The sequence below is a fragment of the Hyperoodon ampullatus genome, assembly GCF_949752795.1.
Source record: "Hyperoodon ampullatus genome assembly, chromosome: 18".
NCBI classification, from domain to species: Eukaryota; Metazoa; Chordata; class Mammalia; order Artiodactyla; family Ziphiidae; genus Hyperoodon; species Hyperoodon ampullatus.
Genome location: NC_136931.1, coordinates 59,629,889 through 59,655,405, shown reverse-complemented (window position 1 = coordinate 59,655,405; position 25,517 = coordinate 59,629,889). Strand labels below are relative to the sequence as shown.

The window sequence follows — 25,517 nt, the reverse complement described above, 5'->3', positions numbered from 1 at the left end:
GAGCAACAGAGAAAGGGGGCCTGTAGGACGCTGGCGGGGGAAGGGGCTGGGGATGGGAGCGGGGGACCCGGCGGGGTGGGGGCGGGGAGCGGTACTTACCGGGCGCGCGCTGAACGCACGCTTGCTTCCCGACGTCCCCTGGTTCCTAAGCAACCTGAGTGCAGGGGGTGGGGGTGGGGGTGGGGCGGCGAACTCAGTGGGTCTATTCCCTTTGGTTCCAGGGCCTTCGCGGGAGGGGCCGCGTCAGCATCTTGAGCCCACTGGCTCCCAAACTGCCCCACCCCAAACCAACCCACCCCGGCTCTCAGTGACATTCGGCATGGGCATTCCCACCCACCCATTTTTCCGTGAGAGGAGGGGTGGGGTGACTTACAGAGAACAAGTGGCAGAACCAGGATTCTAGATTCCAACGCCTCCCCCATATAGTGACCGTTGCATCCCTTTTTTTTAAAGGATAAACAGAGCCCACATAGGAGAAGTGGCTGGCCCCAAGACGCAAAGCAAGTCACCTGCGAACCAGGAAGCAAGAGATGAGACTCCAAGTTCCCAAGTGGTGGCTATGGCCATGACAGTGACCTCCCAAACCACAAATAAAACAAAAGCACAGGAGAGGAGATTCTGGTCTTTATTAGCAAGCCCAGCCTGCAGTTCCCCTCCCCCCAGCTCAGCCCAGCCCAGGCGGACAGTGAGTCTGGGTCTCTGTGTGGGGCGGGAAGGGGTAGCAGTGGTTCTACTCAAAACGTGTGCACCAGCTGGACTGCGGGCAGAGTCTGGACAAACTGGATGGAGGGTAGGCCCTGTGGGGTCATGCCCCCAGGTGCAGCTCCTGCAGGGACCACTTGTACCATCTGGGAGGCAGGAGCCGCAGGGCCGCCCGCGGGAGCAGAGCCTGGGCCAGGTGGTGGGGGGGCCAGCAGCTGCAGCGCAGCGGCGCCTCCCCCAACGCTGCCATTCTCCAGCAGCTCGGTGGCCGGGGCACTGCGGATAATGAGCAGTTTCTGTCCCGGCGGGCCAGGGGTTGGCGGCTCAGCCAGCCCCGAGGGTAAGGTCTCTACCTCCTGCACACACAGCTGTGTCTGCTCCCCATCAGCCCCGCTCAGCACCAGGACACTCTGCAGCCCCTCCTCGGTCTGCAGCGTCTCAAAGAGCACATCCTGGACCACACCAGTGCTGGCCTCACCGTCACCGGGCTCCCCCGGGCCGGGGTCCGCCAGCAACTCCTCCGCTGCCCCACTCTGAACCACCAGCAGATTAGGCGCCTCAGTGGCTCCCCCACTGGGATTGGACAGCTGACCCGTTACAGGCTGGAGCTGGACCGTGGTCACCTCCTGGGTCGGCTGGAGCTGGACCGTGGTCACCTCCGGGGTCGGCTGGAGCTGGACCGTGGTCAGTTCCGGGGCTGGCCGAAGGGGTTGGAGCTGGACCCCGCTCACTTCCTGCGGCCCTGCCTCCCCAGCCCCCACACTCTGCAGAACTATGAGGCTCTGTGCCCCCACGCTGGCCCCGGTGTTGCTCCCTCCCTGCACCCCTAGCCCCCCAGGGCCTGGCAGCCAGACTACTCCAGCCCCCTGCCCAGCTTTCCCCACTGCCCGTGGGCCCTGCCTTGCACCGCTGCCCCCACCACCAGTACTGGAGGAGGGCAGCAAGAGGAGCTTGGGGGGGGCGGGGGGAGGCGGGGGTGTGGGGGGCTGGACGCTGCTGGGGATCAGCTGGAGGCCCTGAGCAGTTTGCACCAGGAGAAACGTCTGGGAGTTGGGGGCTGCTGGGCCGGGGGGCGGGGCCTGGGCCGTGACTCCTGCCACCTCTAGGGAGAGCGTGGCCTGGAGGTGGGGTAGGACGTGGACATCTTGGGTGGCGGACGGGGCTGGGGCGGCAGCCAGTGGGGCAGGGGGCTGGGGGCCGGCGCCGGGGTTTGCGGGGCCAGAAGCGGCGTTGGCCGGGGCATGCGTCCTCAGGTGCCGCTGCAGGTAGGCGGCCATGACAAAGCTGCGGCCGCAGATGGGGCAGGCGAAGGGGCGCTCGGCCGAGTGGGTGCGCTGGTGCAGCAGCAGGTTGGACGAGTGTGTGAAGGTCTTGGGGCAGAGCGGGCAGCGGAAGGGCCGCTCGCCCGTGTGCACGCGCTGGTGCTGCCGCAGGTTGGAGGTCTGGGCGAAACTCTTGCCGCACACGCCGCAGGAGTGGGGCCGCTCGCCCGTGTGCACGTGCCGGTGGCGCCGCAGGCACGACGTGTTGCGGAAGGCTTTGCCGCACTCCCCGCAAGCGTAGGGCCGCTCGCCCGAGTGCAGCCGCAGGTGGTACTGGTAGTGCGACGACCACTTGAAGGTAAGGCCGCACTGGCCGCAGGTGAAGGCCCGTAGGCCGGTGTGCACGCGCTGGTGGATGGCCAGCAGCGACGAGCGCTTGAAGGCCTTGCCACACTCGCCACACTGGTAGGGCCGCTCGCCCGTGTGGTCCCGCAGGTGGTAGCGCAGCCCCGATGAGCCCTTGAAGGCCTTGCCGCACTCGCCGCATTTGTAGGGTCGCTCTGCGGAAGCCGGGGCGGGCGCGGGAGCGGGCGGGGCGGGGACGGGGGCGAGCGGCTCCTGGGGACAGGTGACTTCGGCAGCCTCGGCCTGGGGGGGCGGGCGCCCGGCCGCCGCCTCCTCCACGTGGCACTGCTGGTGCGCCAGGAGGCTGGCCAGCTGCGGGAAGGCGCCGTCACAGCTGCCGCAGCGGAACGCCTGCCCGCCGGCCGCCCCGTGGCTGTGCTGGTGGCGGGAGAGGCCGGCCACCGTCCGGAAGGACTTCCCGCAGGGGAGGCAGGCGAAGCCAGGGGCAGCGGCGGCGGGAGGGGGCTGCGGCAGGGGGGACGGCGGGGACAGTGACGGCGGCGGGGGAGGGTCGGCCTTCCGCGGCTCCGAGGGCGCGTCCGCGGGCGGGGGCGGCGCCTCCGGCCCGGGGCAGGGCTGGTGCTCCAAGAGCAGCTCCTCGCTGCCGAAACCCAGCTCGCAGCCGTCGCAGCGGTACACCAGCTCCACCGTGGTCTCGGCCGCGGCCAGAAAGAGCTCGGGCACCACAGGCGGGGGCGCGGGCGGCGGGGGCGCCGGCGGGCTGGGGGGTTGGAGGGGCCGCTGTAGGTAGGCCTCGGAGACCAAGACCTTGCCGCCGGGCTCCCGCGGCGGAGGGGCGGGGGCGGCGCCCGCGGCGGGGGCGGCGGCGCTGCCGTGGGTGCGTTGGTGCAGCAGCAGGTTGGACGAGTGCGTGAAGGTCTTGGGGCAGAGCGGGCAGCGGAAGGGCCGCTCGCCCGTGTGCACGCGCTGGTGCTGCCGCAGGTTGGTGCTCTGCGTGAAGCTCTTGCCGCACACGCCGCAGGTGTAGGGCCGCTCGCCCGTGTGCACGTGCCGGTGGCGCCGCAGGCTGGACGAGTTCTTGAAGGCCTTGGGGCAGTCCGGGCAGGGGTAGGGCCGCTCGCCCGTGTGCTGGCGCAGGTGGTACTGGTAGTGGGACGACCACTTGAAGGCCAGGCCGCACTGGCCGCAGGTGAAGGCCCGCAGGCCAGTGTGCACACTGCGGTGGATCTGCAACAGCGACGAGCGCTTGAAGGCCTTGGGGCAGTCGGGGCACTGGTAGGGCCGCTCGCCCGTGTGGCCCCGCTGGTGGTAAAGCAAGGCCGAGGAGCCCTTGAAGGCCTTGGGGCAGTCGGGGCACTTGTAGGGACGCTCGCCCGTGTGCGTGCGCTGGTGGTGCAGGAGCCGGGACGACCAGCGGAAGGACTTGCCGCACTCCCCACACTCATACTGGGCCGTGGGGGCAGGAGCCGCGGGGCCTGGCTTTTCCCCGGCCCCCTCTGCGGTAGAGGCCGGTGCCATGTCCGCGTGGGAGCCGACCATCACACCTGAGGAGGGATTCCGGGTCAGGCGAGAGCGGGTGGTCCCCCCCACCTCCGCCCACACACCGGGTTATCTCAACCCCAAACCCATGGGCTGGCCCTGTAAGAGGCACGGGACACATCCTTTAGGATTACGGCTTCCTATAGTCCAGGTCAGCACTGGCCGGAGAGGCTGCCCACGATGGAAGGCTTTGGGTGCTAAAAGGGAAACTTATGTCAAATTGGGAGGAGCTGGTTACTGCCCCCACCTGCCGGCCATCTCCTCCGGGAGGCTGGACCACTGGACGTGGCCTTTATGAGGCCAGGTACTGCCTTTCCGGCTATGCTCAGTCCCTCTAAAGACAGGCAGTGTCTTTGAAGAAGGCTGGGGTCTCTAGCACCGCGCTTTGGATCCTCTGGTCCCTCTAAAGACCTCATCCGCATCCTGCCTCAATACCCGCTTCCACTGCCATCCCCCAAACCTTTCACTACAGACAAAGCCTCTGTGAGCATCCGCTCTCCACCGCCACCCATCCTGCTCCACCACTCCCTCTTGGGACCCTAACCCAGAACCCCTCGGCTCCACCATGTCTACCACCCATCCTGCTCCACCACTCCCTCTTGGGACCCTAACCCAGAACCCCTCGGCTCCACCATGTCTACCACCCACTGACCCTGAGGGCGCTGCATCCTCCGCCCCCTCATCCACACCCTCACTGCCCCCCTTATCCAGCACGGATGCTGCTGGTGACTGGAAACTGCCTGGCCTCAGCTTCCTTTTGCATTCATGCCCAAGGATCTCAAAGCTCCCTCCCCGACACCCTGCACTGCTCATGCTGCATTTCTCTGGTCCGTTCACCCACCCCACCAGGTGATACTTGCCATGTTTCTTTTCCCCTCAAATCTCTCTCCTATCCCCTCTTGCTCTTAGCAGGTGACCCTGCCACTGATCTTGTCGCTGAGAAAATAAAAGCAACCAGAAGAGAACATTCCCATCTTCCAACAACTACACTGGTGGTTCTCAATGGGGCAATGGATGCTCCCTCGACCACCACCACTACCACCAGGCCCTCCACCCCAGCAGACATGTGGCAATGCCTGGAGACTGTTCTGGTTATCTGGCTGTCGACTGGAGGAGCAGGTGCCACTGGCATCTAGTGGGCAGAGGCCAGGGATGCTGCTCAACGTCCTACAATGCACACTACAGCACCACCCCCAACCCCCAAACAGCAAAGAACAATCAGTTCAAAATGCCAGTGGTGCTGAGGTTGAGAAACCCTGCACTATCCCTTCCCACCTGCCTACTTCTGGGCCTAAAGTCTCTGACTTCCCACCTACAGCGATTCTCCGCATCTCCTGGACCGTTCCCATCTGTGTACCCACAAGCCAGGTCTCCCATCTTTAAAACTTAAAAAAAAAAATTTTTTTTTGGCTGTGTTGGGTCTTCATTGCTGCACATGGGCTTTCTCTAGTTGTGGCGAGCAGGGGCTACTCTTCGTTGCAGTGTGCAGGCCTCTCATTGCGGTGCCTTCTCTTGTGGAGCACTGGCTCTAGGCGTGTGGGCTTCAGTAGTTGTGGCACGTGGGCTCAGTAGTTGTGGCTCGCAGGCCCTAGAGCACAGGCTCAGTAGTTGTAGTACCCGGGCTTAGCTGCTGCACGGCATATGGGATCTTCCTGGACCAGGGCTCGAACCCGTGTCCCCTGCATTGGCAGGCGGATTCTTAACCACTGCGCCACCAGGGAAGCCCTCCCATCTTTAAAAAAACAAAAAACCCTTCACCCCACTTCCTCCTCCAGCTATGGCCTCATTTCCCTCTGTCTCCTTGCAGCAAAGCAACTTAAAAGTACCATCAATACATGCTCTTTCCCATCTCAAACCCTGTCAATCAGATACCCCCCCCACCCCCTCCACTCATGGCCTCCTAGTTGCTGAATCCAGTGGTCTCTGCTCAGTGGTCAACGGACGCCTTATTCTCTCTCTCCTTAAACCAGTCTCCTTGGCTTCTGGGATACCGCGCCCCTCACCTGCCACCCTTCTCAGTTTCGGGTGCGAGTCCTACTTGTGAATGTAGGAGAGCCCAGGGCTCTGTCAACCCTCCTATTCTGTATCCACACTCTCCCTGGAAGTCCTCACCCACTCCTGGGACTTCACAATCTATAAATTGGACAATTCCAAAATTGATCTCCACTTGATACCTGTCCTTTGAAACCTACACCCCTGCTAGACTATGCCATTTGGATGCCTAATAGACACCTCAAACTTAACATGCCCAAAACCTAATTCCAGTTTTTGCTCCTGCTCTCTCCCCTCTCTGTCCCCCGCAAATATCTCTTTCACTCCCAGTCTGCTCCATCTCCAAAAACACCTTTATTTTTGCTCAGGCCAAAAGTCCCAGGGCATCCACACCTCCTCTTTTTCGCTCACTCTCTATGACCAGTCTGTCCGCCGATTCCCCTATTCCAGCAGGAGCATTCTTGGAATCTGGCCACTTCCCACCAAGTCCCCCATTACCACCTTTTTCTAGGGCACCAACATCTCCCTCCTGGGCAACTGCAACAGCCTTCTGACAGCTCTCCTAGTTTCCACCCTTACTCTTCCTACCCCCAGTCTGTTCCCAACACAGAGGCTGAATGGAAACTGCCAACACAGACAGACCATTTCGTTCCTCTGTGCTAAAGCCTTCCACTGCTCCCATTTGAGAGCAGAAAACGAATTCCTTACAAGAACCTACAGACTTCCCACGGTCTATGGCTTCCTTCCCTCCCTGACTGTCCTGCTAGCCTCTCCAACTCTCAGAGCACTCTGGTCACAGGGCCGGGTCAGGCATGCCCACTCCCACCTGGGGCCCCACACAGGCCCCTGCCTAGTACCCCCTTCCCTCCAATATCCAGTAAGCTCCCTCCCTCACCTCCAAGTCTTTGCTGAAATGTCATCTTGGGGAATTATTCCCTGACCACCCTACCTAACTCTGCAACCCCTCCCAGCATGCCGCATTCTCTTTCCCTGACTTATTTTTTTTCCCTCCATAGGGCTTATCACCTTCTAACCTACTTTATAATCAGAGTTTCCCAGCATCGGCACTGTTGAGGTTGGAGCTGGACAGGGGGCTGTTTCCTGCATTGCAAGTTGGTTAGCAGTATCCCCGGCCTCGGTCCACTAGATGCTAGTGGCATCTTGTTCACTGTTGCATCCCAGCGCCTAGAATAATATCTGGCACAGAGTGAGTACTCAGTGAACATATCTTGAATGAAAGAAAGCTGGGCATCCCTTTGCACAAGCCATAAAGATTCCCTTTAAAAAGATGAACGTCCCCTTTAAAATGTAAGCAAGTCCTTTTAAGAGGCTATCCCAGGAAGCTGCACGTGTCTTTCAGAAGGCCGGCATGCCTTAAACAGGAGACATCCGTGCTCTGAAAGAGCCGGGACCCATCTTATCTGGTAAAGAGCACCCTCTTCAAAAGGCCGGGCCACACCCTTCCATCAGGCCCGACTTCCCCTTTAAGAGGATCTTGCTCCTGCACAACCATCTCCACCTTTTCTGAGCTAAACTAGGGACTGCTTTGAAGCCACTAGGATTCAGAAGCTTTTCTTTCAGTATCTGGGACACTGTCACCGGCCTTTAAAGAGACAATTTATTCTCGGGGTGGGGGGTGGGAGGCGGGGGGTGATGGAAGCGGGAAGCTCTTTATAAACTGCACAACCTGCCCCGCCCCTTTAAAAAGCAGCCCCTTGCCCTTTAAAGGGTCGGAGCCGGCCCGGCGGACAAAAGTCGGCGGTGAAGTAGCGCCCTTCCCTTTAAGGCATCCCTTCCGGTTTCACGTTCGCCGTTTCCCCAGCGTCTCCGCCCTCCGGTCCCTCCCCCACACCCGCCCCTCCGGTCTCTCACCTGCGGCCCCGACCGGGGAATGAGCTGGGGAGACCCAGGGCCTTCCCGCGGGGATCGATGGGAAGGCGGGGCCCCTGCAGCGGCGGTGTAGGAGTGGGGGCCGGGGAGGGGGCGGGGGCACGCTCCCTCCCAACGGCCCCCGGCGCGAGGCACCCAACCTTTATCGGCGGCCTCTCGCGCACACAAACCCCGACGTCGCCGTCAGTGCGTCAGGACGCCACGTGCGCAGAGGCCCCGCCTCCGTACCCCCCATTGGCCGCCGGCTGTGGCAGCCCTTCCTGGCGCAGGCGGCGCGAGGCGTCTTGGGAGTTGTAGTACTCTAGGGACCCCGACCACTCGGTCCTTGCAGCGGTCGCGGGGGTTGGCCCAAGGCCGGGGGAAGCTGGGTCGGGACGCAGGGTCGCACGTTCCCCTTTATTAGCATCGACTCCCTCTCGTCTGTGATAGAATCCTCCCCCGCAGCGCGGTGCCCGAGCAGGCGTCGCCCACCAGGGATGTGGTCACTCCTGGCCTGGCCCCACGCCCAGGCCCTCGGGGCTCCCATTTTTTCCCCCGTTGGGGAAACTGAGGCCCGCAGTGCTTCCTGCCCCGCAAAGGTACCACGTGCTTGCGGTTCCCGGGCGTCTGTTGCATTCTCGCTAGTTCGGCTGCTGGGGAACCTGGGCCCTGCTATGCAGGGGGCTGCCCAGGGCACCAGGGACCCCTGCCTCTTTCGCAGCCTGGGGGCTTACGGGAAAACGGGGCTGTCCGGAATCCCCTCTCCCTCCTTCCCATGTTCAGCTCTCACCAGCCTCGGCCTCTAAGTCAAACTGACTTTTCTGCGGGTCATCCAACTAGTTTCTCAACCATGGCACTGGTGACATTTGGGCGGGTCTGTCTTTACTGTGGGGGCTGTCTTGTGCCTTGCAGGGTGGCTAGCAGCATAGTGGCCTAACCCTAACCCACTAGAGGCCAACAGCCCTCCTCGCCACCCGGCTCCCCTCCACCACACGTTATGACAGCCGTCTCCAGACCTGGCTGCAGGTCCCCTGGTTGAGAACCACTGTTCCAAGGCAATCCTCTTCAGCCTGACGGCTACCCTTACCGCGTCCCTTCTCAACTACCGGAAAGCCCCTGTGCTAGGTGGGGTCCCATTACATGCTCAGCGGCACTCATCTCTGTTCTAGGACAGACGGATGGGGTCTGACTTTGCCACCCAGGCGTCCCCAACAACCAACAAGGGGCTTAATCAGAAGCAGACGGCACTCTGTTGAATGAGGGAATTTTTACAGCCTCCCATACAGTTTCCCAAGGCCCCCAGGCAGGCTGGGACTCAGGCGTGATCTGAGCTGATGGACCTGTCCCTGCCCGGCAGGGTCTTTATGAAATCTCCAGTGAATTCATGCATATAAAACCCTTGGCTTCCAGCTCAGCCCAAACGTTCCTCTCACTTCAGCTTTCACCTCCCCTGCCAGAAACGAAGCTGCCAGAGGCACTGGGGGCGGCGGGGCGGGGGTGGGGTGGGGGAGGGACACCTGAGGAGAGTTCTGAGCTGTTAAGGAGTAAAGAGGGGAAAGCTAGGAAGAGGAGAGACCTGCAGGCCCTGCCCCCTGGGGTCTGTATCCAAGGCTCCTCAACACATCAGGCTCTGGCCGCTAACAGAGGCTTGGGGATGGAGGGAGGATCCCCTATGAGCAACTGGCTCCCACTCTCGGGGCCTGGTGCTTCTTTGGGGAGGAAAAAAAAAAAAGTTGTGCAGATTTGACAGGCTCATTTTCAAGACAGCAGTAACAGCCCTGTGGGGTGAGTGATGGGACGCTAACATCGGGCCTGGCTCTCCGGGGACACGGACGGGAAGAGGGGTTGTCCCCCCATCCATCCCTGAGCTGGACCTCTCATGGAGCCTTGTATGTGGAGTCCTCTGCAGCTAACACATATCATAGAAAGTTATCAGAGGCACCCAGTCCAGATTCTGTAGTGTCCAGACTCTCAGTCCTTACCCAGGACCCTCCCCAGATCTTGCCCTAGAAGCTGGGACATAGCAACGGGGGCTTGGGAGGGGGCAACAAAAGTTCGGTCCCAGTGAGTTTACAAAATCTACAGGGGGTAAAGGGTGGCAATAAACAAGACATAATAAATAGCACTTATCCCATGCTATGTGCCACTAAGCGTCTCAGAGAGAAAACACAGCAGGAGAGATGGGCGTGGGGGCATGTCCAGGGCTGGGGCAGTGGGTGAAGGCTTGATGTGGGACTAAGCAAACATCTGGACATATGCCTGTCCAGTCCCCAGGCATTCTTTTTTTTTTTTTTTTTTGGCCGCGCCACGCAGCACGCGGGTTTAGTTCCCTGATTGGGGATCAAACACCAGGGATTGAACCCACGCCCCCAGCAGTGGAAGTGCAGAGTCTTAACCACTGGACTGGCAGGGAAGTCCCCCCAGACATTCTTTTTTTTTTTTTTTTTTTTTTTGCGGTACGCGGGCCTCTCACTGTTGTGGCCTCTCCCGTTGCGGAGCACAGGCTCCGGACGCGCAGGCTCAGCGGCCATGGCTCACGGGCCCAGCCGCTCCGCGGCATATGGGATCCTCCCGGACCGGGGCACGAACCCGTATCCCCTGCATCGGCAGGCGGACTCTCAACCACTGCGCCACCAGGGAGGCCCCCCCCAGACATTCTTATTCCTGGCCAACAACACCCCGCCCCAGGTACTTTTCGCAACCCCTCCCACTAGATCAGGCATCCCATCCAGCCCCAATCCCTCTGAGCCCCCTGCCTTGCCAGCCAGGTGAACCATTCTTCCCATGGGGGACAGGGATGGGAGTGGGGACTGCAGTCTTTGAAGGTGGCCAAGACTACCCACCCAACACTTCCCTGGGCCCAAGGTTGTCACTCACGTCCCACAAGCCCTGTGTGCACGTGGGGGTGTCTCTGCATTTAACCCCGTCCCAGCCAAAAGGATTGGCAAGGTCTGCACCCCCATCCCAAGGAAGTAGTCGAAGGAGAGGAGAACCCTGGTAGGAACTGGGGAGCCTGGCCCTTCCCTCTTCCCAGCTCCCCCTCACCCATCCCTACCAGCCACACTCCAGGTAGTGGGGGATGTGTGCCAGGCTTCTGGGGCAGTCCAGCTCCAAGGTGGCTCATCCAGGACCAGAGTCTGGGCCCTGCCCACTTTGATTACAGAGCGTGGAGGGGGCTGAGGTCCCACTCAGCGTGCCCCCACCAGTGCTCCCGGACCCCAGACACCTGAGCCCTTCAGCCGGCCTCCCTTCCCTCTGGAAGTGGGGGGTGTCCTGCTTTGTGGACATTCGATTCTGGTTTTGGCCACTCAGTCCAACACCTTGGTGACAGCACATCCTGCACTCACTGGAGAAGATAGGATTGGGGTTGGGGACACCTCTCCCTGGAGCAGCCCTCACCCAACCCCCCAGAGGAGGTGTCTGGGGCAAAGACAGGACTCCCAAGGCCAGAGACTAAAAATAAAATATCCTACAGACGTAGAGAACAAACGTATGGATACCAAGGGGGAAGGTGGGGTGTGGTGGTGGGATGAACTGGGAGATTGGGACTGACATATACACAGTACTATGTATAAAATAGAGAACTAATGAGAACCTACTGTAGAGCACAGGGAACTCTACTCAGTGCTCTGTGGTGACCTAAATGGGAAGGAAATCCAGAAAACAGGGGATATATGTATACGTATGGCTGATACACTTTGCTGTACAGCAGCAACTGACACAGCAGTGTAAAGCAACTATACTCCAATAAAAAAAAATGATAATAATAAAATAAAATATCCTTTTTCACATAAGTGGACTAAAAAGAGCAGAGACACACTTTAAGTGGGGGGGAGGGTAGGGGGCAGGCAAGAGAAGTCCCCAAGTCACAGCTGTCAGCTGTCCCAGGAAGAAGGAACCAAGGGGCCAGCCTGTGCCTCCCACAGACTGAGGATGCTCCTTTCCAGCATCCCTAGGGGCTCTCACGGGGTGCCCCAGCCTGCCCTGCCCGGCCTCTCCACGTGGAAGGGGCATCATCCTCAGTTCACTGGGGCTGGCAGGGCAGTAAATAAAGGCTCTCTGAAGGTTCTTGGCCAGGCACAGAGCTGGAAGTGATTCCTGCAACCAGGGAGGGACGTAACTGGGAGTGTCTCCAGCCCCAGGGTCCAGCTCCATCCAAGGCCTATCTAGCGGGTCTCACGTACGTGTCAGAAGCCCATGGAGGCTGCCCAGGGCATGGGAGCCAGAGGAGACCCCTCACCCAGCCTGGGGGGAAACTAGGGCAGACTCCCTGGAGGAGGACAGTTCACAGGGTCCCATCTGTGTGGGGAAAACAGACCCCTCTGTTTGTTTTTTGTTTTTTTGGCTGCGTGGCAGGCGGGATCTTAATTCCCCAACCAGGAATGGAACCCAGGCCCTCAGCAGTGAAAGTGTGGAGTCCTAACCACTGGACCACCAGGGAATTTCCTAGATGTCTTTCTATATGTAATATATATAATCTCTCTAGATAGACAGATAGATAAATAGATAGATAGATAAAGATAGAGCCTATTGGTTCTGTTTCTCTGGAGAACCCTGACTAATACAAGAAGATTTTCCTGGGTGGGCCTGATCTCATCAGGTGAGATCTTTAAAACTGGGTCTAGAGGTCAGAGCAGTGGAATATCAGTGATTCTCCTGCTGGCCTTGAAGACACCAGCCTCCAAGGGTTCTACAGATGCAAGGAAATGAATTCTGCCATGCGAGCTTGGAAGAGGACCCCGACCTCAGCCTGCACCTTGATTGCAGCCTTGTGAAACCCTGAGCTAAGGACCCAGCTCAACTGTGGTGCCTGGACTCCTGACCCACGGGGACTGTGAGAAAATTAATGCATGTTGTTTTACACCACTGTGTTTGTGGTAATTTGTTATGCAGCACAGATAACAAATACACTTCTTGTGTTGGTTTGCTCGGGCTGCCATAACAAAGTGCCACAGGCTGGGTAGCTTAAACAACAGAAAGTTATTTTCTCACTATTCTGGAGGCTGGAAGTCTGAAATCAAGATGTCAGCAGGGTTGGTTTCTCCTGAGGCCTCTCTCCTCGGCGTGCAGACGGCCACCTTCTCCCTGTGTCCTCACAGGGTCTCCCCTCTGCACCTGTCTGTGTCCAAATTTCCTCTTCTTTTAGGGGCACTAGTCATATAGGGGTAGGGCCCACTCTACTGACCTCATTTTAATTCAATTACCTCTTTAAAGACCTTATCTGTGAATACAGTCACATTCTGAGGTATGGTGGTTAGGACTTCAACACATGAGTTTGGGAAGACACGATTCAGCCCATCGCTCTTCTCAGAAGAAAAGATGTAAAACAAATAAGACAGTGTTGGCCCCTCTGAGTTATGGGCTGGGGACACCAGGAACCTGCCACCTGTACATTTTTACAACAACGTTTATGGGGAACAAAGTCCCTCTTGGACCGGGTGAAGAGAGGCAGCATAGGAGCAGGGTGGAGGCAAGGAGGGACAAGCCTTGTTTGGGCTCCCAGCCTGGCCCTGTCACCTCAGTTTCCCCCTCCCCACACTGGAGAGGGATGTAGGGGCAGGGTCAGCGAGGCCTGCAACGGAGGTTTGGGGCAGGGCCCTGAGCTCCGGGAACTACCTCTGTCCCAAACCCGCCATGGCTCCCAATCACTCTTGCCCTCATAACACAACTCCTGCCTAGTCTACAAAGCCCCGCGGGTCTGGCCCCCATCCACTTCTCTGACTTCACCTCCTCCCATCACTCTCCCTCTCTCACTCCCTTCAAGCTTGCTCCTGCCTCAGGGCCTTTGCACCTGCTGTGCCCTCTGCCTGGGAAGCTCCTGGCTGCTACCTCTTCCATTAAGGTTGCAAGACAATTATAACCTTCTCAAAGAGGGCCTCTCCAACTGAAGTAGCACCCCTGCCCCATCCGGCCTCCAACTTACTGTCCAGTCTCAGTATCCTCACAGCACATCCGGAACCATAATTTCTTGTTTACAGACGTCTCCCTCCCAGACTTCTACAGGGACAGACGGTGCTTGTCTTGCTCACCACTGCATCCGCAGCTTCTGCACACAGTAGGTGCTCCATAAATGCTTTTTTTAAAAAAAATTATTCATTTGGCTGCACTGGGCCTTAGTTGCAGCACGCAAGGTCTTCCTTGAGCGAGCAGGATCTTTCGTTGCGGCAGGTAGGATCTCTTTTTTTTTTTTTGCGGTACGCGGGCCTCTCACTGTTGAGGCCTTCGTTGTGGAGCACAGGCTCCGGACGCGCAGGCTCAGCGGCCATGGCTCACGGGCCTAGCCGATCCCTGGCATGTGGGATCTTCCCGGACCGGGGCACGAACCCGTGTCCCCTGCATCAGCAGGCGGACTCTCAACCACTGCGCCACCAGGGAAGCCCTCTTATTTTTTTTTTTTAGTTGCGGCATGCGGCATCTTTTAGTTGCAGCACTCGGGCTCTAAGTTGCAGCATGTGGGATCTAGTTCCCTGACCAGGGATCTAACCCCGACCCCCTGCATTGGGAGCGCAGAGTTTTAACCGCTGGACCACCAGGGAAGTCCCCATAAATGTTTGTTGAATGATTACATGCGCCCCACCCACCCCCAATTCCAAGGGCCGGGATAGGAGAAAGGAGCCTGTGAATACCTTCTCATACCTGCAGGTGCAGGTCCTCAACAAACATCAGATGAAGCCAGCCCCCAGCTGTGTGAGCAACTCTTATCAAGATCGAAAAGAGGGGGAGAAGGGCTCAAAAAGTGGGGGCCACACCTTGAGGACACTCCAGCGGGGAGTCCCAGCGCCAGCCTGGGACGTTGGCGCCCCCTGGTGGAACATCCCCAGGCCAGACCTTGCCGGCCGGCCGGGGGCCCCCAGTGTACTCCAGGCTGATCTGGCGGTGGGCCAGAGCTGGCCAGCAGATGTTGCCCTTGGCTCCTGATGGCTTGGATGTGAGCCCACTCCTGGAGCTGGGTTAGCAAAGGTCATGCCCCAGCCATGCAGGGGTGGCCCCTGGCCTGTCCTGGGGCCTGAGCTCTGACCTCCAATCCTCCAGAGACCTGGGGGTCTACTCCCCTCCTAGCCTCTTGCCAAGGGACCCTGGGCCCTCCCCTCTGGGCCTGAGAGCAACAGGACAGGAAACCTTCCATGCCAACCCACACCACCACACGTATGTCCAGGACACACACACACACACACACACACACACACACACACACACACACACACACACACACACACACGTGTCTGCCCAGACCAAGACAGAGAGGCAGTCAAAGTCTGAGAGACACTCAAGAGGTGGTGAAAGGGACAGAGACGGTGAGAGAAGCCAGAAGCACACGAGTGGAGGGAGGCGTCATCAGAGACACAGTGAAGAGGAGAGGGCTGCAGACAACCCAGCGAGGGGCAGGAGCGCCATGGGGCAGAGGAGGAGACAGCAAGGGGGATGGAGAGACAACACCAGAGCTGGCGAGAGGCACAGACAGACGGAGAGTCACGGGGGCCGGGGGTGGAGCACAGGGGGCCCGTCACGTCCCCACACCTGTGTCCACGCTGCCCTGTCCTGGGCTGTGGTGAGGCGCACGGGTGGTACTTGGCGTCCGGTCCACCCGCTGCTGCTGGCCTCACTGATTGCAACTCACAATACACTCCCAAGGGACTGGACCTCTGGCTACCTCTGCCTGGTGGTCCCCACCCTGAGCCCTGCACCTGGCTGGGCCTCTGCCACCGCCACGGCCCACCGGGATGCCACCGCTGTGCCGATGCTGCCTTTGGCACTGCTGGATGGTGAGGGGGCCTGGGAAGCAAAGGCCTGGTCTCGGGCCTATGCTATCTCAAGTTCAGACCCCAGCCTTGCCACTTACTCGCTGTGTGAGCTTGGAGAATCTCCCCTCTGTGCTACCTTCTTATCCCAGTTTTACCAGTGAGGTAATGGAAGCTGGAATCAGGACACAGGATCTCCCAAGTGGGGGCACTGAGTTTTGTTTTGTTTTTTTTTTAATTATTCCCTAACATTACACTATATCACATTTGGTAGCTCTCATTTCAAAAGGACTCCTTGGGACTTCCCTGGTGGAAGTGGCTAAGTCTCTGCACTCCCAATGAAGGGGGCCCGGGTTCGATTCCTGGTCAAGGACCTAGATGCTGCATGCCGCAACTAAGACCTGGTGCAGCCAAATAAATAAACAAATATATATATATATATAAATATATATAAACAAAAGGACTCCTATGTTGGGAATTCCCTGGCGGTCCAGTGGTTAGGACTTCGCGCTTTCACTGCTGAGGGTGCAGGTTCAATCCCTGGTCAGGGAACTAAGGTCCCACAAGCCGCCTGGCCGGGGGTGGGAGGAAGGACTCCTATGTATATTCTCTTCTTGAGCCAGAGTCTTTTATAATTTGCTGCTGATAATTTTATCAAGGTATCATTTGGAGGACAAAAAGGATATTTATAATAGATCTTAGAAATAATATACTTTAGTATTTAACAACTATGAGAGCTTTTAGAAAGTTCTTAGTTTCCCTCCTAAGGGTTGTTTTCCCCATGTGGGTTAAATTCCCCAGCTCAGCTGCCTGTGACTTTGGGTGACTGTGTGCCCGGACCTCAGTTTCTCCTTCGGGAAATAGGGACACTGATGCCTTCCTGTGAGTGCCCAGGGGCAGGGGGCCTCACCGAGGTGCAGCGTGTCAGGCACTGGGGAGCCCCGGGGGAAGCCCACGCTGTTCTGTGTCTCTCTCCCTGCCTGCGTGCTGGGGGCGCCGGAGGCAGCCCCAGGCTCAGCCTCAGTGGCTGCAACCACTGGCCCAGTTAACGTGGCCTTGAGGGGAGCCCGGGAGGAGCCATCACTGGGGCCAAGCCTCTCCCTCTGTGCCCGCCTCAAAGACGCGGACGTCCTAACCTGCAGAACGTGCAACTGTGCGACTTGGGGCAAAAGGGACTTTGTAGGTGTGGTGGAGTTAAGGATCTTCAGAGGGGGAGATGATCCTGGATTACGAAGTGAGTCCTTATAAGAGGGAGACAGGAGGGTCGGGGTCAGAAGGAGAAGGGGCAACAGAGGCAGAGGGCAGAGCGATGCACTTTAAAGACGGAGGAAGGGGCCACAAGGCAGGGAATTTGGGAGACCTCTAGAAGCCAGAAAAGGCATGGGATCAGATTCCCTCTAGAGCTTCCAGAAGCAGCACCTTGACTTGAGCCCGTGGGACCCATCTTGGACTTCTGACCCCCAGAACTGCGAGAGAATCCCTGTGCATGGTTTTTGGGGTTTTTTCAAATAAATAAATAAATTTATTTATTTATTTATGGCCGCGCTGGGTCTTTGTTGCCGTGCGCAGGTTTTCTCTAGTTACGGCGAGCAGGGGCTACACTTCCTTGTGGTGCGTGGGCTTCTCACTGCGGTGGCTTCTCGTTGCAGAGCACGGGCTCTAGGCGTGCGGGCTTCAGTAGTTGTGGCTCGTGGGCTCTAGAGCACAGGCTCAGTAGTTGTGGCGCACGGGCTTAAGTGGCTCCGCGGCATGTGGGATCTTCCCGGACCAGGGCTCGAACCCGTTTCCCCTGCACTGGCAGGTGGATTCTTAACCACTGTGCCACCAGGGAAGCCCCTGTGCATGGTTTTAAGCCACTAGGTTTGCGATACTGTGTTAGGGCATCCGCAGGACGCTCATACACCTCCCGACACAAACCCCCAATGCAGTCTTCTCAGAGCAAACACTGAGACGCTCCCTCCCGCACCGGCAGAGACCAGGTTCCCCTACTCTGGCCAACACCCTCCCAGAGGCAAGAGGACCCCACTCCCAGCCCCAGGAGCCAGCCCCTCCTCCCTGCCACGCCCCAGCCCCCCGGAAACACCAGGGCCCCCCAGTCCCCCAGTGAAATGCCTTGGGGGGAACCATGCCCATGTTTTCTCTTCCCCTCCTGCCACAGCCTGGCTGTCACCCATGTCACCCACCTGAGCAGCGAGGCCCATACCACAGGTGTCCCCCCTTCCCCTCACTCAGAAGCTCGGGTATGAAATGAAACGCAGGGTTTGGGGGTCAACCCTCCCCCACGAAGCCAACCCCTCCTGCAGGTTGGAAGACCTTGGGCCCCGGCAAGCTGCTCTCTGAGGCTGCTTCCCCGGGGCGCTGGGCCTGGAGCAGAGGGAGGCAAGGAGGCACGGGCAAGTGGGTCTGGAGGCGGGCAGGTGGATGTGGGATGTCTGCCCACAGCGGAGGCTCCCGGCATGCCCCCCGGGGGCCGCCTCCCCGCCTTCCCAGCCGGCACCCAAGCCTCCCACCGCCCCGCCGCCCCGCCGCTAGCCTGCAATCATGGCTCCTCCACGCTAATCGCTGCTAGAGCTGCGGCTGACTCTGCTCCTGGCCTCGCTTCCCTAATGAGGGCTTCGTCCCCTTAACTGGCCAGCTCCAGGCGTTTTTCTCTGGCCCCCCACCTACACTGCACTGTCCCAGATCGCAGGTCCAACTATGTGCTAATTGGGCCCTTGGGGGGCACACAGAAAGACCCCTCCCCTCCCTGCCTCCTTGCCTTCCTATATCAGACCCCCACCTACAGGTGCCTCAAACCCCAGGGATGAGGCGAGGGCACAGGAGGAAGGACCTGTTCTAATTGCCCAGGCCCTGCCTCTGCCAGCCCGGGGAGGGCCTTTCCCTGCAGAGCCCACCCACCCTCCCCAAACCCATCTCTCTTCCTGTCCCCCCACCCCCTAGCCCTGAACCCCCAGCCCTGGCTGCTCCTTGCCCCTCACAGATTTGGGGGGCTGCTTTATGATCAGCATTGTGGGGAGCTACTCCAGATCACCCTGGCCATGCACCCCGGGGCTCCGGCAGCCCCTGGAATCCCCGAGCCCGGCCCCGGGGAGCTGTGTGCCTTCGTGACTGCGGCAGCCGCCTATGTGCTGCGCACCCTGCACCCCCGGAGGACCCGGCCCCCCAAAAGGAGGCCCAACCATAGGAGGTTCCTGCACAACCAGATCTGCAGGTGAGGGGGGCGGGGTCGGAGGGGAGCCCTTGGTGTTGGGGAGACCAGGCCCAGACCAAACAGAGAGAAGTGGACCCCGGAGCTGGATGCAAGCAACACCAGTATGCATTTACTGCGTGCTGACTGTGCGCCAGGCCCCAGAGACCCATCAGTACAAAGCAGACCAAATTCTCTGTCTTCATGGAGCTCGTGTTCCAGTGGGCAGGCAGCTGATAAGGGACAGTCAAAATAAAGAGACGAATGATACGGTTTGATGCCACAAAGCGGAGGAGCCTTGAAGACACAGTGCTGAGTGAAAGGAGCCAGACACAAAAGGCAACCTATTGTATCATTCCATTTCTGTGAAATATCCAGAACGGGCAAATGCACAGAGCCAGAAAGCAGATTGGTGGGTGCCAGGGGCCGGTGGGGGGTGACGGGGAGAGACTGCTGATAGGTACCGGGTTTCCTTCCAGGGTGATGAAAAGTTCTGGAACTAATTAGAGGTGGTGGTTGCATGACATCATGAATGTACTGAATGCCAGTGAATTGCACACTTTAAAATGGTTCATTTTAAGTGATATGAATTTTACCTCGATATTTACAAACAATATGGTGTGTTCGAAGGTGGTAAGTGCTGCGGAGGGCATGTCGGGGGAGGGTTGGTATTTTAGGTAAGGTGTCAGGGAAGGTCTCACTGAGGAGGTGACATTTGAGCAGAGACCTGAGAGAGGTGAGGGAAGGAGCCCTGTGGATGTCTGAGGGAGAGCATACCAGGAAGGGGACAGCACGTGCGAAGGCCCTGAGGCAGGAACATCCCTGGCGTGTTCCAGGGCAAGTAAGAAGGCTGGGGTGGCTGGAACAGAGTGAAAGGGGAACGGAATTAGGTTCAAAAGAAATAGGGGGGCTTCCCTGGTGGCCCAGTGGTTGAGAGTCCGCCTGCCGATGCAGGGGACACGGGTTTGTGCCCCGGTCCAGGAAGATCCCACATGTCACGGAGCGGCTGGGCCCGTGAGCCATGGCCGCTGAGCCTGAGCGTCCGAAGCCTGTGCTCCGCAACGGGAGAGGCCACAACAGTGAGAGGCCTGAGTACCACAAAAAAAAAAAAAAAAAAGAAAGAAAGAAACAGGGGCCTGATCATGGAGACCTCATGGGCCTCTGGAGGGACTTGGGCTCTGGGCTGGGATGTGGTACAATCTGAAAGGATCCCTCTGGCTGTTGAGCTGAGATCAGATTGTGTAGGAGGCTACTGCAGTGATCCAGGCGAGGGATGATGCTGGCTCAGATGATGGGTGGGGGACTGGGGTGTGAGGATGGGGTCCGACTCCGGGGCTTTTTGAAGGTAGCACCTTTCTAACCCCCACACCACACTTGGCCCCTCTCCCATGGCTCCCCGTCACCCTCAGGACAAAGGCTCTGCCCTATTAGCCCCTGTTCCCCTTGCCAGCCTCAGCTCCCCATCTAGCACTTCACCATTCAGCCTCTGGGCCTTTGCACATGCTCTTCCCTTTGTGGTGCAATGCCTTTCCCTGTCTCCAGGAATGTGGGTGGAGACCTCTGTTCCTTCAGGTCTCTGCTCAGCCTGTCCCCGCCCCACACCCACCCAGCACCATCCCACCTTGCCCTGTGCTCTCCCCTCACCCTCTGACAGTAACCGTTTTTTGAGGTTGCTGTGTGCCAGGTACAGTGTACTAAGGCCTTGCCATACACTACGTCACTTAATGCTCCCAACAAACTCACACTGTAGGTTCTGTCTTTCCGCTATGTTACAGCCAAAGAAGCTCAGAGAGGTTCAATGACTTGTCCAAGGCTACACAGCTAGACAGTTGATACAACCCTAGGCAGTCTGAATCCAGAGCCCATGCTCTGGACCACTTTATAATCCTGACTGGATATAGCATCTCAGGGACTCGATGATGATGGTGATGATGAGGAGGATGATGGTGATGAGGATGATGGTGATGGTGATAGTAAGGACAGTGATGGTAATGATGACAGTGATGGTGATGATGATGATAGTGATGGTGATAGTGGTGATGATGGTGATGATGGTAATGATGATAGTAATGGTGATGGTGATGATGATGATAAGGATGATGGTGATAGTGGTGATGGTGATGAGGATGAGGATGAGGGTGATGGTGATGATGGTGATGGTGATGATGGTGATGGTGACGATGATGGTGATGGCGATGATGGTGATGGTGGTGATAATGGTGATGATGATAGTGATGGTGATGGTGAGGATGATGGTGATGGCGATGATGGTAGCTAAAATTTATCTGATACTTAATATGTGCCGAGCACTGTTCTAAGTACTTCAGTTTTAACTCCCCATACTCACTTACAGTGAGTATGAACTCATTAATCCCTGACAGTAACCCCAGGAGGTAGGTGCTCTTATAATCCTCCTTTTTCAGATGAGGAAACTGAGGCACAGAGAGGTAAAGTGACTTGTCAAAGGACGTGCTTTTCTGTAAGTAGGTGGCTCCTCCCAGCCAGCCCAGGACCTTGCCTCAGGAGGTCGTGGAACCAAATTTGAGTAAATGGGAGCCCGGTTCAGCCTAACCACTGCCCCCATACTGCAAGCCACCTTCCACCAGGATGCCAGCTGCAGCCACACCCAGAACGCTCACCCCGCACATACACCACTGAAGAGGAAAACACTCATGTTCCCAAACAGGGTCCAGCCCTGTGTTCCAGAGCTGGCCTCCTAACTCCTCTTCAGCCTCCTCATCAACTGCTCAAGGACACCTCCCCATCTTCAGCCCTCCCCCAAACCTGGGCCCTGTGATAATGCCAGCCTCCGGCCTCCCAGGCTGCCTGTCGGTCCTCCCTGCCCCCCAGGGCCAGCTTCTCTGCTAGAGCATCCCAAACCTCCCCACCCCCATGCCCGGTTCTGCCATGTGCTCCCCAGAGACACAGGCTGCCCACCAGTGGCCTTGAGGGCAGCGCAGGTAGCTCTGAAGCACGTTCCCCTCAGCACCCAAGCTCAGTCTAGGAAGATCCAGGTCAGAGACAAGCTCTCCTCAGCATCTTCCCACCCACGCCCCTCCTCCTCCCTCCAGGTCCCCTCAGGCCCTGTTCCCTCAGGAACCCCTCCCACCCACGCTATGAAAGTTTAACTTTTTGTGAACATTTTTCAAACCCACAGTAAAAGTCAAGACAGTTGTCTGATGCAGCAGTTCTAAAAAGGTGGTCCCCAGAGCAGCAGCACTAGCACCTCAGCATCACTTGGGAGCGTGTTAGCAATGCAAATTCTCGGACCCCAGCCCAGAAACTCAGGGGCCCGGGAACCAGCATTCCCACAAGCCCTCCAGGTGTCCTTCCTGTTGTGCACTGAAGTTCAAGAGCCATTGGCCTATTGATCCCTCGTGGAACCTCACTTAGATTTTACTGTCCATAACATCTTAGCCTATTTCCTTCATCTATATGTTTTTAAATAGTTTAGAAGTAAATCACAAATGTCACGACTCTTCGGCCCCAAACACCATTTATCCTTACTTTGTTCAGGTCAGGGACCATACATGGCATGTAGTTGTCATGAATCTTAAATCAGTCCCCCGCCCCCACCCCCGCACCCTCTCTGTCATTTAACCTGACCTCCCATTACTGAAAACTTTCCCTGGGGCACTCAGAGCATAACTAACCTCCTTGGCATCAAAGACAGTGTCACAGTGGCGGCTCTCACTGAATATAATAAAATATATATAACATTGGGCTTCCCTGGTGATGCAGGGGTTAAGAATCCACCTGCCAAGGCGGGGGACACGGGTTCGAGCCCTGGTCCGGGAAGATCCCACATGCCGCGGAGCAACTAAGCCCGTGCACCACAACTACTGAGCCTGTGCTCTAGAGCCCGCGAGCCACAACTACTGAGCCCATGCGCCACAACTACTGAAGCCCGCGCGCCTATATCCCCGTGCTCTGCAACAAGAGAAGCCACCACAATGAGAAGCACGTGCATCGCAAGGAAGAGTAGCCCTCGCTCGCCGCAACTGGAGAAAGTCCACGTGCAGCAACGAAGACCCAATGCAGCCAAAAATAAATAAATAAATAAATATATATAACATAAAATTAATCATTTTGAACATTTTAAAGTGTACAATTCAGAGGCATTTTGTATATTCATAATGTTTTGCAACCATCACCTCCACCCAGTTCTGGAACATTTTCATCAACCCCAAAGGAGAACCGGTACCCATTTGTATTCCCTCCCCACCCTCCCCTCCCCGCCAGCACCTGGTAACCACCAATCTGCTCTATGTTTCCAGGGATTTGTCTATTCTGGACATTTCACATAAACAGAGTCATACAATATCAGATACATTTTTAAATAAACCTTTTCCTGGAAGTTTAACATAGTACAAAAAAATGAACACATCATCCCTGCGGAGCTTAATGAATTTTCCCGAAGAGGCCCCACTAACGTAACCAACACTCAGATTCAGGAACAGGGCATTCCTTGTCCCAGAGACTCTGGTAGTACCTCCTTCCCATGAGCCACACATCCTGATTCCTCTCACTGTCGATTGAGTTAGCCTGTTTTTGAACTTTATTTAAATGGCGTCACGTATCCAGTTACTCTAAGTCTCACCGCTTTTGTTCAACATTATGTTTTTGCATTAACCTGCTAGAACTTCCATAATCAAACACTACAGACTGGTGCAACAGAAATGTATTGATACTTTCTCATGATTCTGGAGGCTGAAGTCCAAGACCAAGGTGTCGGCAGGGAGAGGCCTCTCTCCTTGGCTTCACACGTGGTCATCCCTCTGTGTGTCCTAATCTCCTCTTGCTGGATTAGGGACCATACTGATGATGTCATTTTAATGTAATCACCTCTCTAAAGACCCTGTCTCCAAATACAGTCACATTCTGAGGTCCTGGGGGTTAAAACTTCAACATATGAATTTTAGGGGGACACAGTTCAGCCCCTAACAGTTTGTGAGATCTGTCTGCATTGTTACTGAGGGGTTAGGAATACAGGGGGGGACCCATGCAATGGCTATTACAGTCATCCACGTGGGGAAAGCTGGGGACTCCAACCAGGAGTTAGTGGAGATACTGAGAGGGTTAGTGGAGATGCAGATTCATAACTATTTAGGCAGTAGAATCCACAGGGCATCATGTTATAGTCACATTGCCAGCCCACAGTGCGCCTTTGTGTGAAAATTTTTTTAAAGGCACCCCTTCCTTAAGACATTTTTTACTTTTACATGTTGGAATATAGTCATATTACATCTAAATGTTAAAAATGTGCGTAGTGTTGAACGAGATGTGCTGCCTTGTGCAGTGCACAAACCCCACAGCTGTTCAGAGCTTCCCTATGAATGGGGTTGAAAAGATTACATTGTCAGACTCATGAAAATGGACCCAGGGGCAGAGACATTAGCACAGAGAAGAAAAATGTGGAGGGATAGAAGGGACAAATCACTCTGGGATGGCAGATAGGAGGGGAATCCTTCGTGGTCACCCAGCTAATGCCTGGCTCTCTCTGCAGGCAGTTTGCCAAGATCGAAGCTGCCACCCAGCACCTGGTCATATCCATCCTGTCCCAGGAGGCACCTCCCCAGAGACCGCCACCCCAAAGGCCACCTCCATCCCCCTTCCTGGGGGTGGCCTGTGCTGTGGCCCCCACTGAGGCACCCCATGCTGGCCCCAGCCTGAGTCTTGCTGCCCTGGACGCCTCCACCCACGACCTCTTTGAGGACACTGTGGTCCCCCAAGAGTGTCCCTCAGTGCCATCTGACCTGTCCCATTGTGTGCTGGGCCAGGCGGACCTGAGGCAGGACCCACACTTCTATGACCCCCTGCTCCCTACCCTGCATGCCCTGGGGGGAGGGAATGAGCCCTCAGCCCCTGAGGGGGGTTGGGTGGGCAGGTGAGAGGTGTCTTGTGCCTGCCATTCTCAGAGGATCCCTGAAGGCTGGGGGACCCGCTCCCCATGACACCCAATCACAACCCAGCCCAGGCTCCCAGACAAACCAGACTGCCCCTCCCTCCGTGACAGCCCTTCAGCCACCGCCCCCCCAGGAGCCCCCTGTCCCATCCACTACCCTCCTGGCAGCCTCTGGAAATATGAACCAAGCCCAGACTCCCACCTCTGACCACGGCCTCATGGGGCTTCTCCCAGGTCCAGTGCCCCCACCACAGCCCCTTTGGGGGGTTCACACTCTCCCTCCCCCACCTTCTCCCTTCTTTCTTCCCAGCCCCACCTCCTTGGCAACTGTCCCTTCAGCTCCCTCTTACCCTGGTTCACCTCTGCCTAGTGTCTGGTGTCGTCTTATTTATTCCCAAAGATTTGTTGAGTGCCTACTATGTGCCAGGCCCAGGTTTGGGTGCTGAGGATTCAGCAGTGAATAAAACAGATAACATCTCTGCCCTCGCGGAGTTCACATGGTGGGGGGGTAAAGTCGGGGGTACTGAAAATAAATGAGTACATCCATACATTTTTTTAAACACAAGATAAATTTCCAATTTCAGATTGGCATTAGTGCTGTGAAGAAAACAGAACAGCGACCTGATCAGGTGACTACTTGATGTAGGGTGGTCAGGGAGGACCTTGAATGACAAGAAGGAGCTGGTACTGCGAAAGTCTGGGATTCCAGGCAGAGGAACCAGCTCGTGCAAAGGCCCTGAGGTGGGACGTTGGGGGAACAGTAAAGGAGGCCAGCATGGCTGGAGTGGAGTGAGACGAGGGAGAGTGGTAAGAGGTGAGGTTGAGAGACTGACAAAGGCACACCATGAATTGGGAGTTTAGATTTTATTCCAAGACTGATGACAAGTTCACTCTCCATCTCTTTCAACCCCATTTCCAAGCACAGTCTAAATATTACGAACACCACCGTAGGAGGC

At 57.2% G+C, this 25,517-nt stretch overlaps 2 protein-coding genes across 2 annotated transcripts; one reads left to right on the top strand and one right to left on the bottom strand.

Moving 5' to 3' along the window:
• Window positions 1–734: 734 nt before the first annotated feature.
• Window positions 735–17,927, bottom strand: ZNF628 (zinc finger protein 628; the record flags this gene model as incomplete). Its single annotated transcript, XM_079724152.1, has 7 exons — window positions 735–3,874; window positions 7,734–7,807; window positions 7,980–8,115; window positions 14,480–14,600; window positions 15,448–15,503; window positions 16,380–16,524; window positions 17,910–17,927. The coding sequence occupies 7 exons, from the start codon at window positions 17,925–17,927 to the stop codon at window positions 735–737; spliced, it is 3,690 nt and encodes a 1,229-aa protein (XP_079580278.1).
• A 580-nt stretch (window positions 17,928–18,507) lies between these two features.
• On the top strand, window positions 18,508–24,547 carry LOC307066407 (uncharacterized protein C19orf85; the record flags this gene model as incomplete). Its single annotated transcript, XM_079723557.1, has 2 exons — window positions 18,508–18,680; window positions 24,163–24,547. 2 exons carry the CDS (start codon window positions 18,508–18,510, stop codon window positions 24,545–24,547), a joined length of 558 nt encoding a protein of 185 aa, XP_079579683.1.
• Between the last annotated feature and the right edge of the window lie 970 nt (window positions 24,548–25,517).